The 14,415-nt window shown below is 38.0% G+C and overlaps 1 protein-coding gene across 2 annotated transcripts in view; it reads right to left on the reverse strand.

Annotated features, from left to right (window-relative positions):
• The window catches only part of LOC113051053 (androgen-induced gene 1 protein-like), a 34,490-nt gene extending 24,857 nt beyond the window's left edge, over positions 1–9,633 (reverse strand). For both annotated transcript variants that reach the window (XM_026214668.1, XM_026214669.1), the window contains exons 1-2: positions 9,342–9,633; positions 5,660–5,815 (exon numbers count right to left, since the gene is read on the reverse strand). In XM_026214668.1, the coding sequence (XP_026070453.1) occupies positions 5,660–5,815; positions 9,342–9,482 (297 nt within the window). In that variant the 5' untranslated portion in view covers positions 9,483–9,633. The remainder of the gene's footprint in view (positions 1–5,659; positions 5,816–9,341) is intronic.
• Positions 9,634–14,415: the final 4,782 nt, after the last annotated feature.

Raw genomic sequence — 14,415 nt, forward strand, 5'->3', positions numbered from 1 at the left:
ACGGGCAGGTTGGTGTGGGGCATACAGGCCTTGTGAAAAAGTCCCAGGCTCTCCGAGGAGGAATTTCACCTTCCTTTGCTGTAATCCTGAACTGCTCAAACGTATTTGCATTAATGGGCCTCATTTATTGGCGTGACAGATTTCTGTTTGGTTTGGGTGTCTCCGATTATTTAGCAGAATTCTTGTTTCCAGTAAGAGCTTGGATAATGGTCGCTGTACCCAAATAAATGGGTGGGACTATGAGGATAGCCCTTGTGAAAGGGAACCGTTGTACTTTTAAAGCATATTTCAAGTAATCGCCGCGTTCATCTTGAAAGCACAAGTTAAATAAGTTCATTGCCGGACAGGTGGTTTATTTGGATTTGCCTGTTCCACACACTCTCATTGGGCACTGTGGATAAACCATATAACAAACTTCAAACCTTCTCTATTATCCAGCCAAGCTAGCTGGAATGGGAGACTCCATCCCTAGGCCTGACATACTTTCCACCTTATTTTAACATAAGAGCAGATACAGGTACAGCCATTTGGAACTTAAATGTGCAAGCCTTTCTGTGTCATCCGCTTCCAGTTATTTAAGGTGTACAAAAACAGTCTTTGTGCAGCTTGATATTGCAAACTGTTATTTGTTATGTGTATCCCAAATAGTTTTAGTATTTACTGCACTTTGATATTCTTTTATTCTTCTAGTTATTTACCTATAGCATCTAATGGATCTGAAGTCTTGCATATTCACAGAAAATTTCTTACATCTGCTTTGCAAAATAACATGGATAGACAAAGGTTGTTAAATAAATATTTCCCCCCAAAATAATCATTAATACATTTACTCACCCTCTATCAGGCTATCCAAGATGTACTGTAGATGACTTTTTTTTTTTAATTACATCACTTGCTGACCAGTGGATTTTCTGCGGTGAATGGGTGCTGTCAGAATAAGAGATCAAACTGCTTATATAAATATCACAATAATCCACTCAACTCCAGCCCAGCAATTAATATATTGAAAGTGAAAAGCTGCATGTTTGTAAGAAACAAATTCATCCAAAAATTTTTTTTAATTCACTGTTGCTCCCAACTTAAATCTAAATCCTCTATCCACAATATTGAAGATGAAGAAAAAAAAAAGTGGTGAAAAAGTGGTTTTGTCTGAATCAGGATGGAAATGTGCACAGATAAGGCAAACTTTTACTAGCGAAAACAGTCAAAAACAAAAAAAAAATATGTTGATGGTTATTAGAGGACAACAGGGGATGGGCTTTTTCACTGGAGGAAGCCTTACTGTGGATTATGGCCAGCAAAACATCTTAATGATGGATTTGTTTATTATAAAAATTCAGCATTTCACTCAGCAAGACGGTAATTGATGGACAGGAGTCATGTGGATTACACTCGTGGATTATTGTGATTCATTGGTAAGCAAGTCATGTATTGCTAAGTTTCTTATCTTATCTTATCTTATCTTATCTTAGATGACATGGAGTTGAGTAAATTTCCAGCAAATGTTTATTTTTGGGCAAACTATTCCTAGTCCCATTGTGCATCAGTCGACTACAATTTAGTAGAGTGAATATCAGCGAGACACATATACCACCAACAGGTGCCAGGAAATAACCTGGGCTAATGCTAATAAGTATGCATATCTCTCAAACACAGTAGAGCCTGTGTCCCAATATTAACGTCAACATTAATGATGCTCACTGTAATATCTGTAAGCTGAGCCTCATGCATTGCTCTTAAACTGAGGACCAGGGCCAAGTCAAGCATCTACTTTGTGTTTGTTTCATGGCTGTCTGGTTATGAAGTTTTATACAGGCTAACAAGCAAGCCTCCCCTGTCCGCTATCTCGTTAAGTCCTGCTGAGAATCTGCAACCTACAACCTAAAAATCTATTTCGTTATGTATTTTTTAAATATTATATTTATTTTATTTATTCTTTTTATATTTTAAAATCCAATGCTATATTTAATATTATGTTATTGTTATTCATTTTTATATTTGTTTTGCAGAATTTCCCTGAAAATATTAACGAAACTGCAGGAAAAACATTCAGTCTAGGGCTAGTCATCAGATACACTACCAGTCAAAAGTTTGTATATGTGTGTGTATAGTGTATTTTCACACTTTTAGTAAAAATTTTGTATTTTTAAAATTTGCTTTATTTAATATTTAGCCATTAAGAGATAGATTGTATGTTATTATGAATAATCCATTGCAATGCAAGTGGAATGCCTTTGTCTCTTTCATTAAAAAGAAATGAGCAGAGCAGAGTCAATTTTCTTTCCACTTAAGGTTTAAGTCACGTTGACACTGTCATTTGACATCTTAAACGCTTTACTAACATTGTGCCATGCAATATTAAAAGCTCTTTAGGCAGCCAGAGACAAAGCAAGACATTTGTGATCAAAATTTTAATATTTTCCATTTAATTATCTGATTGTCATCACGGACACACACACAAAACAGAAACAACGTAGCATTTCCTTCTTCACTTCGCAGGACAGGATTTTATTACATAACTGGTTTTGTGGCATTGCCAGATAGATGACTGGGCATTTGCAAAACAAATAGTCTGTACATTTAAGACAATGCGTCTGTAGTCCCCTTATGCAAAGGAGAATGTGTGGATGTGGCCAGATATAGCAGTATGTGTTAAGAGAATACAGATGCTGTCTGACCAGACCTGCAGGCTCATGCCTTTATCACATCAGTTCACCTATTGTACCTTTTAAAGCATCAGATGATTCAATGTTTTGATGGTCTAAATACAAATCTAAAGGGTGTCTATTCTGCCCACCAAAACAAGACACAGCGACCATCTGAGCTGGATTGCATTAAATAGATCAAAAGTGACAGTGAAGACATTTATAATGCTACAAAAAGATTTTTATTTCAAATAAATGCTGTTCTATTGAAATTTCTATTCATCAAAAAATCGGGAAATAAAACTTAATATGGTTTTCATGAAAATATTAAGCACCACAACTGTTTTTGACACCGATGATATTTAGAAAGGTTTTTTGAGCAGCATATTAGTGTCACAATCTGGTGCACAAGGGAACAAACGAGAACGAAGATGAAATACAAAGTCTTAAATAATACACAGAGAGGGTAATCCACAGACATGTATGAACACACGTACACATCAATGTAAACTCAATACCGGACAACCAAAGACTGAACAGAGTACAACTTTTAAGGGGAATGTTAATGAAGATAATGAGGGAACTAAGGAGACACACCTGGACATAATTACATAATCAAGGGAAGACAGAAACTAGGTCATACTGAGCACACGGGGAATGGAACACATGGAGGGAAAACACAACATACCTAGTCCAGGGGCGTGACAATACTCCCCCCTCCCGGAAGGTGCGACCTCACACCGTAGAACAGAGGGGAGGAATGGGATGGGCACCAAGGAGGAGGTTCCAGTGGAGGACAGACCCCCGGGAGGGGGCCGGCAGACAGAAACCACAGAGGAAGGAGCCAGGGAAGAGACATGAGGGACCTGGAGCAGGTAGAGCACAGCAGGACCCAGGTCACAGCCATAATGACAGCCCAAGGTGGAGCCGACGGTGGGAGGAGCCATGGAGGAGGAATGGCCACCGACTCCAGGGGGCCGACCAACGGTGGCGGAACAGGTGGAGCTCAAGGCAAAGAGATGAAAAGTCAGGGTGACGGGGAGGATCCAGAGTTCCTAGGTGGAACCGATGGCACCAGGGACCGACAGGAAGATGTGAATCTGGAAGGACGCAGTGAAGCCAGAGCGACAGAGGACTGAGGTGGAGCCAAGGGGATAAAGAAGCTTGAAGAGCCAAAGGGACAGATGAATGAGGTGAAGCCAGAGGAGTGGAGTCCCGAGGCGCAGGATGGTCGACGCCAGGCCAAGGCAGAGCAGGACTGCCGGGCCACAATGGAAACGAGGGAGGTAGGAGCCATGGCGGTGCTGACGGGTCAACGGGCCGAGGCGGAGTCCAGGCCTCGGAAGCTAGAGGCGGAGATGGAGGAGACTCCTACCACGGTGATGCTGGAGGATGGCACTCCCACGGAGCTTGCACTGCAATGATGGTGGGCTGAGGGCGAGCAGAGAGGCTGCCAGATGACAGCGGTTTTTGAGGAGCAGGCACTGGAGGACACATTCTAGGAGCAAGAAAGGGAACCAAGTACAGTTCAACTTCTAGTTCGGACTCCCAGTCGATGAGATATTATCCTCGTTTTGACCCTTTTGCCACTCCATATCCAGCTCACCCTCAGCCATGGTGCAAAGGGTGGTGCTCCTCTCCGTGCTCATCCCGTCCATGTCTTTCTGCCTCATGGCAGGTGGTGATGCCGGCTCACACACCTGGACTGACGTCTTCAACAGCACTGTCTCTGCGTTGATCCTCAGCTCTGTTCCTTTATACGGCGATGGCTCATCGATCATTGCAGGCGATGGCTATCCTTCAGCAGCAGGCAGGCACATTGGGAAAATAGTGGGTTGGACTCTGGGTCCGGAGTGGGCCTGGCGAGATCCTCCATGGGGCAGATGGTAAGAGGCGTCCCATTTCTTCTGGCAAATTCCTCCCAAGGACCCCCTGACTAAGGCTGGTTTCTCCCAAGGTTTTTTCTCCATTCTGTCATCGATGGTTCCTTGCCGCTGTCGTTTCTGGCTTGCTTAGTTGGGGACACTTCATTTACAGCGATATCGTTGACTTGATTGCAAATGATTGCACAGATACTATTTAAACTGAACTGAGATGAATTCAGTGATGAATTGCCTTAACTTTCATTTTGCATTATTGACACACTGTTTTTCTAATTAATTTTGTTCAGTTGCTTTGACGCAATCTTTTTTGTTTACAGCGCTATATAAATAAAGGTGACTTGACTTGACTTGACACATCAACGTAAACTATATGCACAAATTTATGTAACATTTGTACACAATTACACACATGTATGTAACTGCAAAATTGCAAAAATATAAAACCATTGGTCAGGCATATGCAGCAAGCAGTAATTTACCTTTGGTAACCTCATAAAAATATGCTCTATACACAACCTTCCTTTCTTAGATCCACTGGATGATTGCTCGAAACAAGTTTTGAATAGTCGCCTCTGTTTTTCTGTGGTTTCAGACATCTTAATGTCAATGACATGTGTGGGAGGGGAAGGGCAGCTTCAGACAAAGTATTGCATTCATGTTCTGTTACTGTACTGTTTTTTCTTTCCCACACTTTAACAATGGAACTTGATGGCTCAGAGAGTTTACGGTAGGTTCACACACTTTAAACTAACCACAGTGTAAGTCACCGCCAGCAGCCAAAGACTTTTGCTGATTTTCCGTTTACAAAAAATGCAATGTTTGCATGTGTTCAGGCTTATATAAAAGCTGAAACTTTTCCAAGCTCTAGTTTGAACTTTAGATTTATTTGCACGGTAATAATCTGGATCACTGCATCATTTCACTTTGATAATTGGCCATATTGGTGTTTTTATTAAATTTCAGTCCAAATTTCTATGTTGATTCTAAGCACTGATGTTATCTGAATATCAACATATCCTCATTGAGCCAGCAGTACTACTCACAGTCTCCAGATCCAACTAACAACAACAAAGAGTATTTTATAAGTGTATATATGCAAAATGAGAAATCTGATTGGTGGTTTATACATACCGCACCAACAGGAAAGGCCAGAACAGCCATCATCCAGTCTCGCAAGCCAATGAGCTTCCTCAACTGTCTCTCTTGCTCCATACAGACACTGCCTTTTGTCAAAAGGCTTGAGAGGTCAGTCAGGACACACACGCCAAAGAACACCGCCTGAATGACCTAACATGGGGAATCATAACATACTGGTTAAGGAAAAAGTAATGTAGTATACCCAGAAGAAATGGGACACGTCCCATCAGATCTGTAAACTTCCAAGAACAATTATGTGGCATTTTGACATTTCTACATTGTGACAAAGACATTGTAAAATAAATTAAATGTATTTTATATTATAACTGTATTTCACAGTATAACTGTTTTTATATATTTATTTTTATCTATATATTAGCCGACAAAACCTGAAAGCTAGCAATTAGTAAATATAATTAAATACAATGATATATAAACGACTGGGGTCATGTGGGTTACTTGTGGATTATTGTGATGTTTTCATCTGCTGTTTGAACTCATTCATTGCAGAGGATCCATTGGTGAGCAAGTGATGTAATGTTTCTGATGAAGAAACAAACTCATCTACATCTTGGATGGCTTAAGGGTAAATAAATTACAAGGTCATTTTCATTTTTGGGGTTAAATATGAATATGAGAGCAGTCAGTGCCGTTTGAGAATCAACTTTTTCCATTTTAGTTATAAATAAATAATAATAATAAAAAAACAAATTCCTATTTTTTTTTTTTTTTGGAAGGCCTTTCGTTGACATGCAAATCAAAGCTGTCTTATAAAAGGAACACAATGGAGAGTTGAAGGGAAACTTGATGAAAGCCATGCATTCATCTTTGGTTGTCTCAAAATAGAATATGAGTATTTCTAAGTGCCATTTTTTTTTTACAAGAGCAAACAAACTCACATCACAAGAAACAGAACAATATACAGATAGAGTTGTCAAGCTTTAAAATGTTACAATGCATGACAGACTGCAAGAAAACTGGCATTTGGAATAATTTAATACACAATCTTTCCTCCATAACCTATTTCTCGTCTTAAGCTAATATATCTTATTTAGCCCATTTTCCATTAGCGAGCATTCGTGATGAGAGTGTTGAGAGATTGCTTTGACATTAATTTAAGATGGAAAGACATTATGGAAGTATGAGGGTTTCTTTATTCTATCTCCTCCAAAGATATCCAACATGCAAATAAGTCTCCCATTAATATGCTCTTTAATATTTAATTCCTCATTATCTTTCTGCTCCTAAATTTGTTTCCTGGTTTCTGAAGACAGGAGAAGCCCTTCTAAGACTTCATATAAATGTTCGATTTGTCTTTTATTGGAAAAGTCTTAAATCCCTATAACCAGCCGCCTAAAATGATCTATTTTTCTTACTTTACCCTGACTATTGCTTTTGATCTTCGCTTTTGCTGAACTAAAAATGGATGTTCGTCCTTTTCTCACATCATTTGAGAGTTATAAAAACAGCCACGGTGCATGGACACGAAGCCAATAGAGGCATAAAATCATTTATTAGCTATACAAAGTGTTATTTTGTGCTTATAAACAACCACAAGGATTTCTGGACTGCGACTCAAGTCTCCATGAAATCTAATGAATTGCTTGTTTGAGGCTGGGAATAATAATAATCGGGCTAGGAAACTCAGTTCTTATCAAACAACATACAGCTACAGTACTCTGCAGAAACAGTGGTTTGCAAGACAGTTTTAGAATATTAAAGTAATAACATTTAGAATTCATGATAAAATAAAAGTCATACAACAACGTGCAGTTCTAATGGTTCAGACACTATGCATTCAAATGCACCATTTCAGTCTTAAAGTATTAGATGTGAACAGATTTTTCCAACTCTGTTTGTCTTAAAATCAAAGATTTTATAATTATACTTGCAAAGCGTTTGCAACATAGCAACTGCTCTCACAAAAATATAGGCTGCCTTTCATCACGGTAATGATACACTCAGAAAACCTGTGCATCTGTGCTAATTACACTCTGCTAATTAATCCACGGGTATCTTGTCAGATCACTGAAAGCTTTCGGCCACACTTGGCCAGGTACTTTATATATGACACTGAGAGATTAATTCTATGCCAGGCAACCCAAGTGAACTATTGTGAGAATGGAAAGCCAAATCGAAACCCCTATATTTAATAATTAATGAAGCCTGATGAAAACATAAATGGCTAAGATCGCAGTAAACACAGTGGTAGTTACTTAGAGTGTCAACAAACATAACAACAGTGAAGTAGTAGATCAGTTGTGGATAGTCAATGCAAGTATTTGATCCAGACGTACTTGCGTTTCTTGTGCCAAGATGAGATAATCTGCCTCTCTGAATGTGGCATGTGTTTATTGTCTGTTCTAATATTAGTTTCACACAGCCTCATCATCCAGGTTCATTATAGCGATGCTATGAGTGGTGTCAGAGGTCATTAAATGCTGTCAGAATTAATCATTATACTATTACACAAAGCAGCACAAACAATAGATCAAGTTCATCTCTCTCTATGGTCGTGGTGAAAGTGAAAGTGAGTTTTTCTGTGCTTATGGACAGTAAAGGAGTTTATGAATAAATTTATAACATCATCATTGTGTTTTTTAGGTTACCAAAACTATTCAAATAAATGTTTTTGTAAATTAATTTGATGTGCACATATGCATGAAAGTTTGGGGTTTGACTATTTTGGCAGATAAGAAAGAAACATTTCTTATTTCTTATCGAAAACATTTGTTCTGCTTAATATTTGTATAGTTCTTTGATGAATAGTTTAATTTGAAAGTAATATCTTGTAACGTTATAAATGTCTTCAGTCACTTTTGTTCAATTTAATGCATCCTTGTTGATTATAACTAGTTAAAAAAAAAATAATAAAATCTTACTGTGCCCAAGCTTTTGAACAATAGTTATATGTTAATTGTAGTGCAGTGACTACAGTGCACTAGAATTTCCAACAAGTACTATGGATTCTAGGAGAAAACATGATGTTATGAAACAGCATACGGTTTGAAAAGCTCCATCCACGGTAATCTGAACACATCTGCACAGAACATATCTGTACATGAGATTATTCCCAAACCAAAATGGAAAAAAAAGCAAACACTGCTCTGGAACAGATGTGTAAAAGTGAAGTGTAACAAAACAACTTTTATTGCTATTAAAAATCACTTCAAAAAAGGGGGGAGAAAATGGGCTGTTTATGTGGAAAACATGAGTCATTGGCTAACAGACTGTCATAACAGTCAGTGTGTGTGTGCGCGTGCGTGCAGTTACTGCTGCCTAATGTGACCTGCATTTACTCGAACAGACTGGTCCCTTATGTTGCCAGAACAAAAGGATGAAAAGTAAAGGATGCTTCAATTTATTTGTAAAAACTGTAAATTCACCCTTAATTTGTCCTCCTGTGAACTGATCGTAATTTAGCCCAACCCTTCAGATTATGATTCATTATTAATGATGTTTCAAATGAAAAGCATGACATCATCATTACAGAATTAAAAAGTCATTACGTCATGTGATTAACATTTAATGCTCATTAAATATGACGTAAGACTCTTTGTGTTATCATTTGGATTCTTTTTTGAAGGACCCTGCATATCTGTCTTTATAATGCATTATGGAGATATCATATAAATATATATCAGGCACTGCATGGGAACGATGCACATGCACTTACCAAATCTATGAATGTAAGAAACTTCCAGCTACCGCCGTATGTTTGATGCGCGGGCATGTCTATGGCTTTGTAATTGCAGAGGATGGAAAAATAAGAGAGGAGTATCGCTACTCTGAGGATCTGTGATGGGATGAGCGCCATTTTCCTTCCCCCGTCGTATTTCCGTCTCAGGACATATCCTGTTGACAGAGGGATGCTGTTATGCGGTGGGGAGGGGGAGAGGGTCGCGCGGATCCGTGCGAGACGTTGGTGGAGGCGGCGGATGTGCGCGAGAGGTTGTTGCTATAGTAACAAGCATCGCTGCCCGTGCAGAGCAGCTCGTGTTCTTTGAGTCCGCGCATGCGCGTTAAGATGGTCCGCATCATAAGAGTTTTGGGGATTTGTTTCGTCTAATCTTTCGTTTGTCTCTCAGAAGGCTCATTTTCTGGATTTGTTTACTGCTCTCATATAGTACAAAATGTTTAGATTAAACGTTTAGTCTCTAGTCTAGGTCATTGTGTTGTCACACTAGTCAGTTTACTAGGTGGTTTCTTTTTTTAACATTAGTTTTTATGTTCATATACCAAGTTACAAAAATGATAGCAATTTCCACTGTTATTTTCCAAGCTAACAAATATCTGTTCTAAGAAAGTTTAGCTAACATTCCCATTAAGGAACTTTTTTATTTTTATTTTTATTTTTTATGAACATTAAGGCAACATTACATTTGATCTTTATTTTAAATCATCGTGTGTATGTTCTTTTTGATGTTCTCTGTAGGTTCTGAAACAAGAAGTAAACTTAAAAAAAAAAACCTTTTTTTTAATGAACATCAAACTAAAAAGTTTCAGAAAATTAAAATCCATAAATGATGTACAGTATAAATATTGTTTTCTGCGAATGTATTGAGAACATTATTAAAGACCAGATAACCAGAACAGTCTTAAACTGAAGTGGTTGAAACCAAAGTACTAAACCACTTATGCATCTGACTGGACTATTGAAAATCTTATGGTTATTGAGGTTGGTTACCTTGTGAAAACTTACCTCTCCCCTATATTATATTATATTATATTATATTACTTACATTTTCAATATCAGGCATATTGAAAGCTACCAGAATATAATGAAACATAAATAACCCTTCAAAAACAACCCTTTCTCACCAACCCCTTTTTAACTATTAAACTGTAACATATAATTGGCCTTTGGAGCCCATCACTCTTTGAGAGATGTCAGACAGTAGCAGACAAAACATTTTGTCCCCGTAAAACCTGCATTATGATACAATATAGCAGCCGAAGAGGTTTACAGTGGAAAATCCCTTGCCACAGGCACACAAATGGTTCCCAGAACTGGCCATTTAAGAGGATGAAGGAATGAGGATTAAAAAACTCTGCCTGCCTCCACTTAAAGCAGCGTAACAGGGGCTGGTGTAATTCCTGTGACCTGGACTATACTGGACTATCTACCTATATTACCTAAGACAGGATGATTTTTATTTTTTTATTTTTTCAGACCAAGGGATAGTATGTGTAAATGACATGATTTTAGCTGTCACATCTCAAATAGCATTATCGAATGCTTTTATGTTTGGACTTACTGTCACTCACATGCCATATTATCACAGACAAATCCACTTATTACCAGCAAGTTATATATATATATAAACATTATATTTATCTAACTTGACCCAAGCCTCATGCGCAAAAAGAGAAAATGCAAAGAAAATATAAGGCACACTGACTGCTGTGCAGGTTCTTCGCCTACTGTGGAGTTTGATGGGGTCTGCCAAAGTGCAAGAGTGCTCCACAGTTCGTGGTTAGCTGTGGGGAGCATGCAAGAGTTTCCAGAGCTGAGGTAGACTTGTTCACAGTAAGTGCACTTGAGTGAGATGCATGTGGTTCTATGAGTTGGTCCTCCAGCAACCCAGAACTTCATCTCATTCGGTTGGCCCCAAGCTCTCCGACATGCGAAGCTCAGATTTCAAATCCAATATATGTGCAAGAGTAGATCTCAGTGAAATGTGTTTATCAGTATGATATAGTGCCAAAAGTCTTGAAAACACAGTTTAGGCGTCCCATCTCACACTTGAAAACATTATTGCTGAGCAGATAGTACAGTCAGTTTATTTTGGTTTTGGTTTTCTCAGGGTTTATTTTGTGATATTGACCATTTGGCTGCACATCATCACACTTAATTGCTATACTGCATGCCTACTCTCAAATCAATAAATATGCAAACATTAAATACTGATTTGAGTTAATTTTTTTTTTTACCTGTGCATATTTGAGACTTCCACTAAGAAAAATGCCCCTTAATGTGCAAAACAACTGGCCAAACAACAAAGTGAATAATATCACTGTAATGCCAAAGCCCTCATTGGTCTAACTATAATCTATTTTTCAACACAATCAATGGAGGTAAAATGGCGTCAGTTGCGTTTCAATTAAACAAGAGTACACGAGCCTAAAGAGTAATACAAGAGACAAGAAAGTAGCACCGATTTCATTATTCTAATATCGGTCTGATATGCAGCAGTGTATCCACTGCTTCCCATTATACCAGAAATATAGTTTACACACATACATGAGTGCTTGGTCAACGGTTGTGATTTTTTTTAGTTTTGTTAGAATTTACAAAAGATTGACATTGCAAAAAAATGAGTAACCCAACGCAAGTACAATAAGTGTGCTGGCCAAATGCTAGTGGATACATGAGCGCACTTGCCTTAAGTATTGGGCTTTTCACACTGGAAATAGTTAACCATAGGTGATTCTAAACCCCAAGTCAATTAAATTCTGGGTTATCTTGTTTCATGGCTTCCACTGCTCATAATTTATCCAGGGTTAACAATTAATCCTGGGTATTCATAAGAGGACATTTCACTGTAAGTTTCTAAACACTGCATTATTTGCATATTTTCCAGGTCAGTGTCACTGATTTGGCAAACGCAGCACCCAATGTTTTTACATAAAGGCTATACTGTGCATCCTTATATGCTAGATTGCCAACTGCAATATCAAGTTTTCCTGATTGGACTTTTTGGACCATAAAGGGGCTTTGCAGTGTGAGAAGCCCGTATGTTTCTGGCTTTATAATCAATAATTCTGTCTACAATAGATGGACAAATGGATGAGGATAGAATTTTCATGACCGAGTTGTTTTTTTTGGAACGTTCTCACACTAAACATAGTGATAAACCAAATCACATACACCAGAGAGCCACATAAAACTTTGTATAATTCAAGTTTATCAAGTAATGCAAGGAAAAATGTGTATAATGAATTAACTAAGACATACTGCCTTTTGTTAATGCAGTAGGGAAAAAACAAAACCAAGCAGCGACTGTAAAGGAGACGGGCTCGTGGCTTGTGTGGCTGGCCTGCTCTGCTTTCTATATGTCTCTTTCGATTTTCTGTTAACTTAAGGAAGTTCATAGTTTATAGCCAATAACTGTGCAATGGCAACTACCATTCTACCACATTTGAAAAAAGAGTTTAAGGCACTGAACCGCAAGTCTTAATGCAGTTCACAGATGGTGTGTAGAGCAATATATCTGTATTTTGGATACATTGATCATCATGGTTGGAGTTGTGTGGGGAAAGTCACGCTTTAAAAACTCTGATGTTTGGACTTGTCTGCAGACATCAAAGTCTGCCCAATCAGTCTAATGAAGAGAGCGAACACACACATCTACTGGCTCGTCCGCCTCTTGCTTACCTTTGTCCTGGTTCTGCCAATTAGATGTCCCTTCTCAGAAACCTCCCACTCTAAGCCCGCAGATAATGAGGAAATATTATGCAGTCATTACAGTTGCCTCCAAATTCAAATTTGCTTTCATAACTGTCCTATTGTTAATCAAAAAACGTCTACAGAGATCATGAGCATTTTGGTTGAAGGTTGGCAGGACCGCAGGAGCTTCAGCGATCACATTGTGTTCATTGAGAGCTCAAATTTTCATTTCAGTTCTTACACTTAAATTGAGGTAGCAACAGAACGCATTTAAATTTGATAACAAGTAAATTAAGTGAAAAACATATGAGCAGCATATCAGTTTCCAGCATCTATAATATTAAGAAATGTTTTTTGAGCTCCAAATCAGTTGAATGATTTTTGAAGGATTGCATTTATAATATTTATATTACTTGATTAACAGCTACTAAATATTTAGCTTTTCTATCACAAAAATGTATAAATATATTAAAATAGAAAACTGTTATTTTTAATTTTGTAATAGTATTTCCTAATATTACTAATATTTTTTAACTGTATTCTATCACATTTATGATTTGATAAGTAACCATTTATTAAAATCTGGATCTTTCGCAACCCTGCAGGTCTGCATCCTGTATCTTCTCTCTTTTTCATGGGCCATTTACTTGAGAATGAATGATGCATGTGGTGGGGATTATAATTGTCCCTGTGGACTTCGAGATTTGAGTGTTATTTACTGTGCCGGCGGCTTTCATCATCATCTTAACAACCAATAAATGATACGATGTGTATATAAAACACTCACCGAAAGCAATGGGGTTTCCATCGTCACACCACACATTTCATATCATTACCATTTATGGTCTGCGGTCACAGCCTGTCCAAATATACAGATAACACACACACACCTGCAGAGATATTTAAAGCACAAGGTGTGTGTCCACAATGGAGAGGTGTAGAAAGACAGATGGCTGATCTGAGAGGTGTCTAAACACTATATAACTGGTTTGGAGAAAGAGAAAGTGCATAGAAAATGCAAACATACACCATGACAGAGCTGGGCAAACAGAGTTATGAGCAATAATAACATGCAGTGTTACGACTATATAAGAATAACTCACCTCACTTTTTATATTTATTTATTGGCTTTTATTGTAGACCATGAATCAGCTATGCAGGCTGTTAGAATGTTAACTGAAAGTGCAAATAAATTATTCATCTATTAAATTAAAGGAATAGTTCACCCAAAAATGAGAATTCACTACAAATGTAGCACCTTCAGGCTTTGCAAGATGTTGAGTTTGTTTCTTCATCAGAACAGATTTGGAGAAATCCAGTGGATCCTCTGCAGTGAATGGGTGCCGTCAGAAAGGAAGTC

The sequence above is a fragment of the Carassius auratus genome, chromosome 31, assembly GCF_003368295.1.
Source record: "Carassius auratus strain Wakin chromosome 31, ASM336829v1, whole genome shotgun sequence".
NCBI lineage: Eukaryota > Metazoa > Chordata > Actinopteri > Cypriniformes > Cyprinidae > Carassius > Carassius auratus.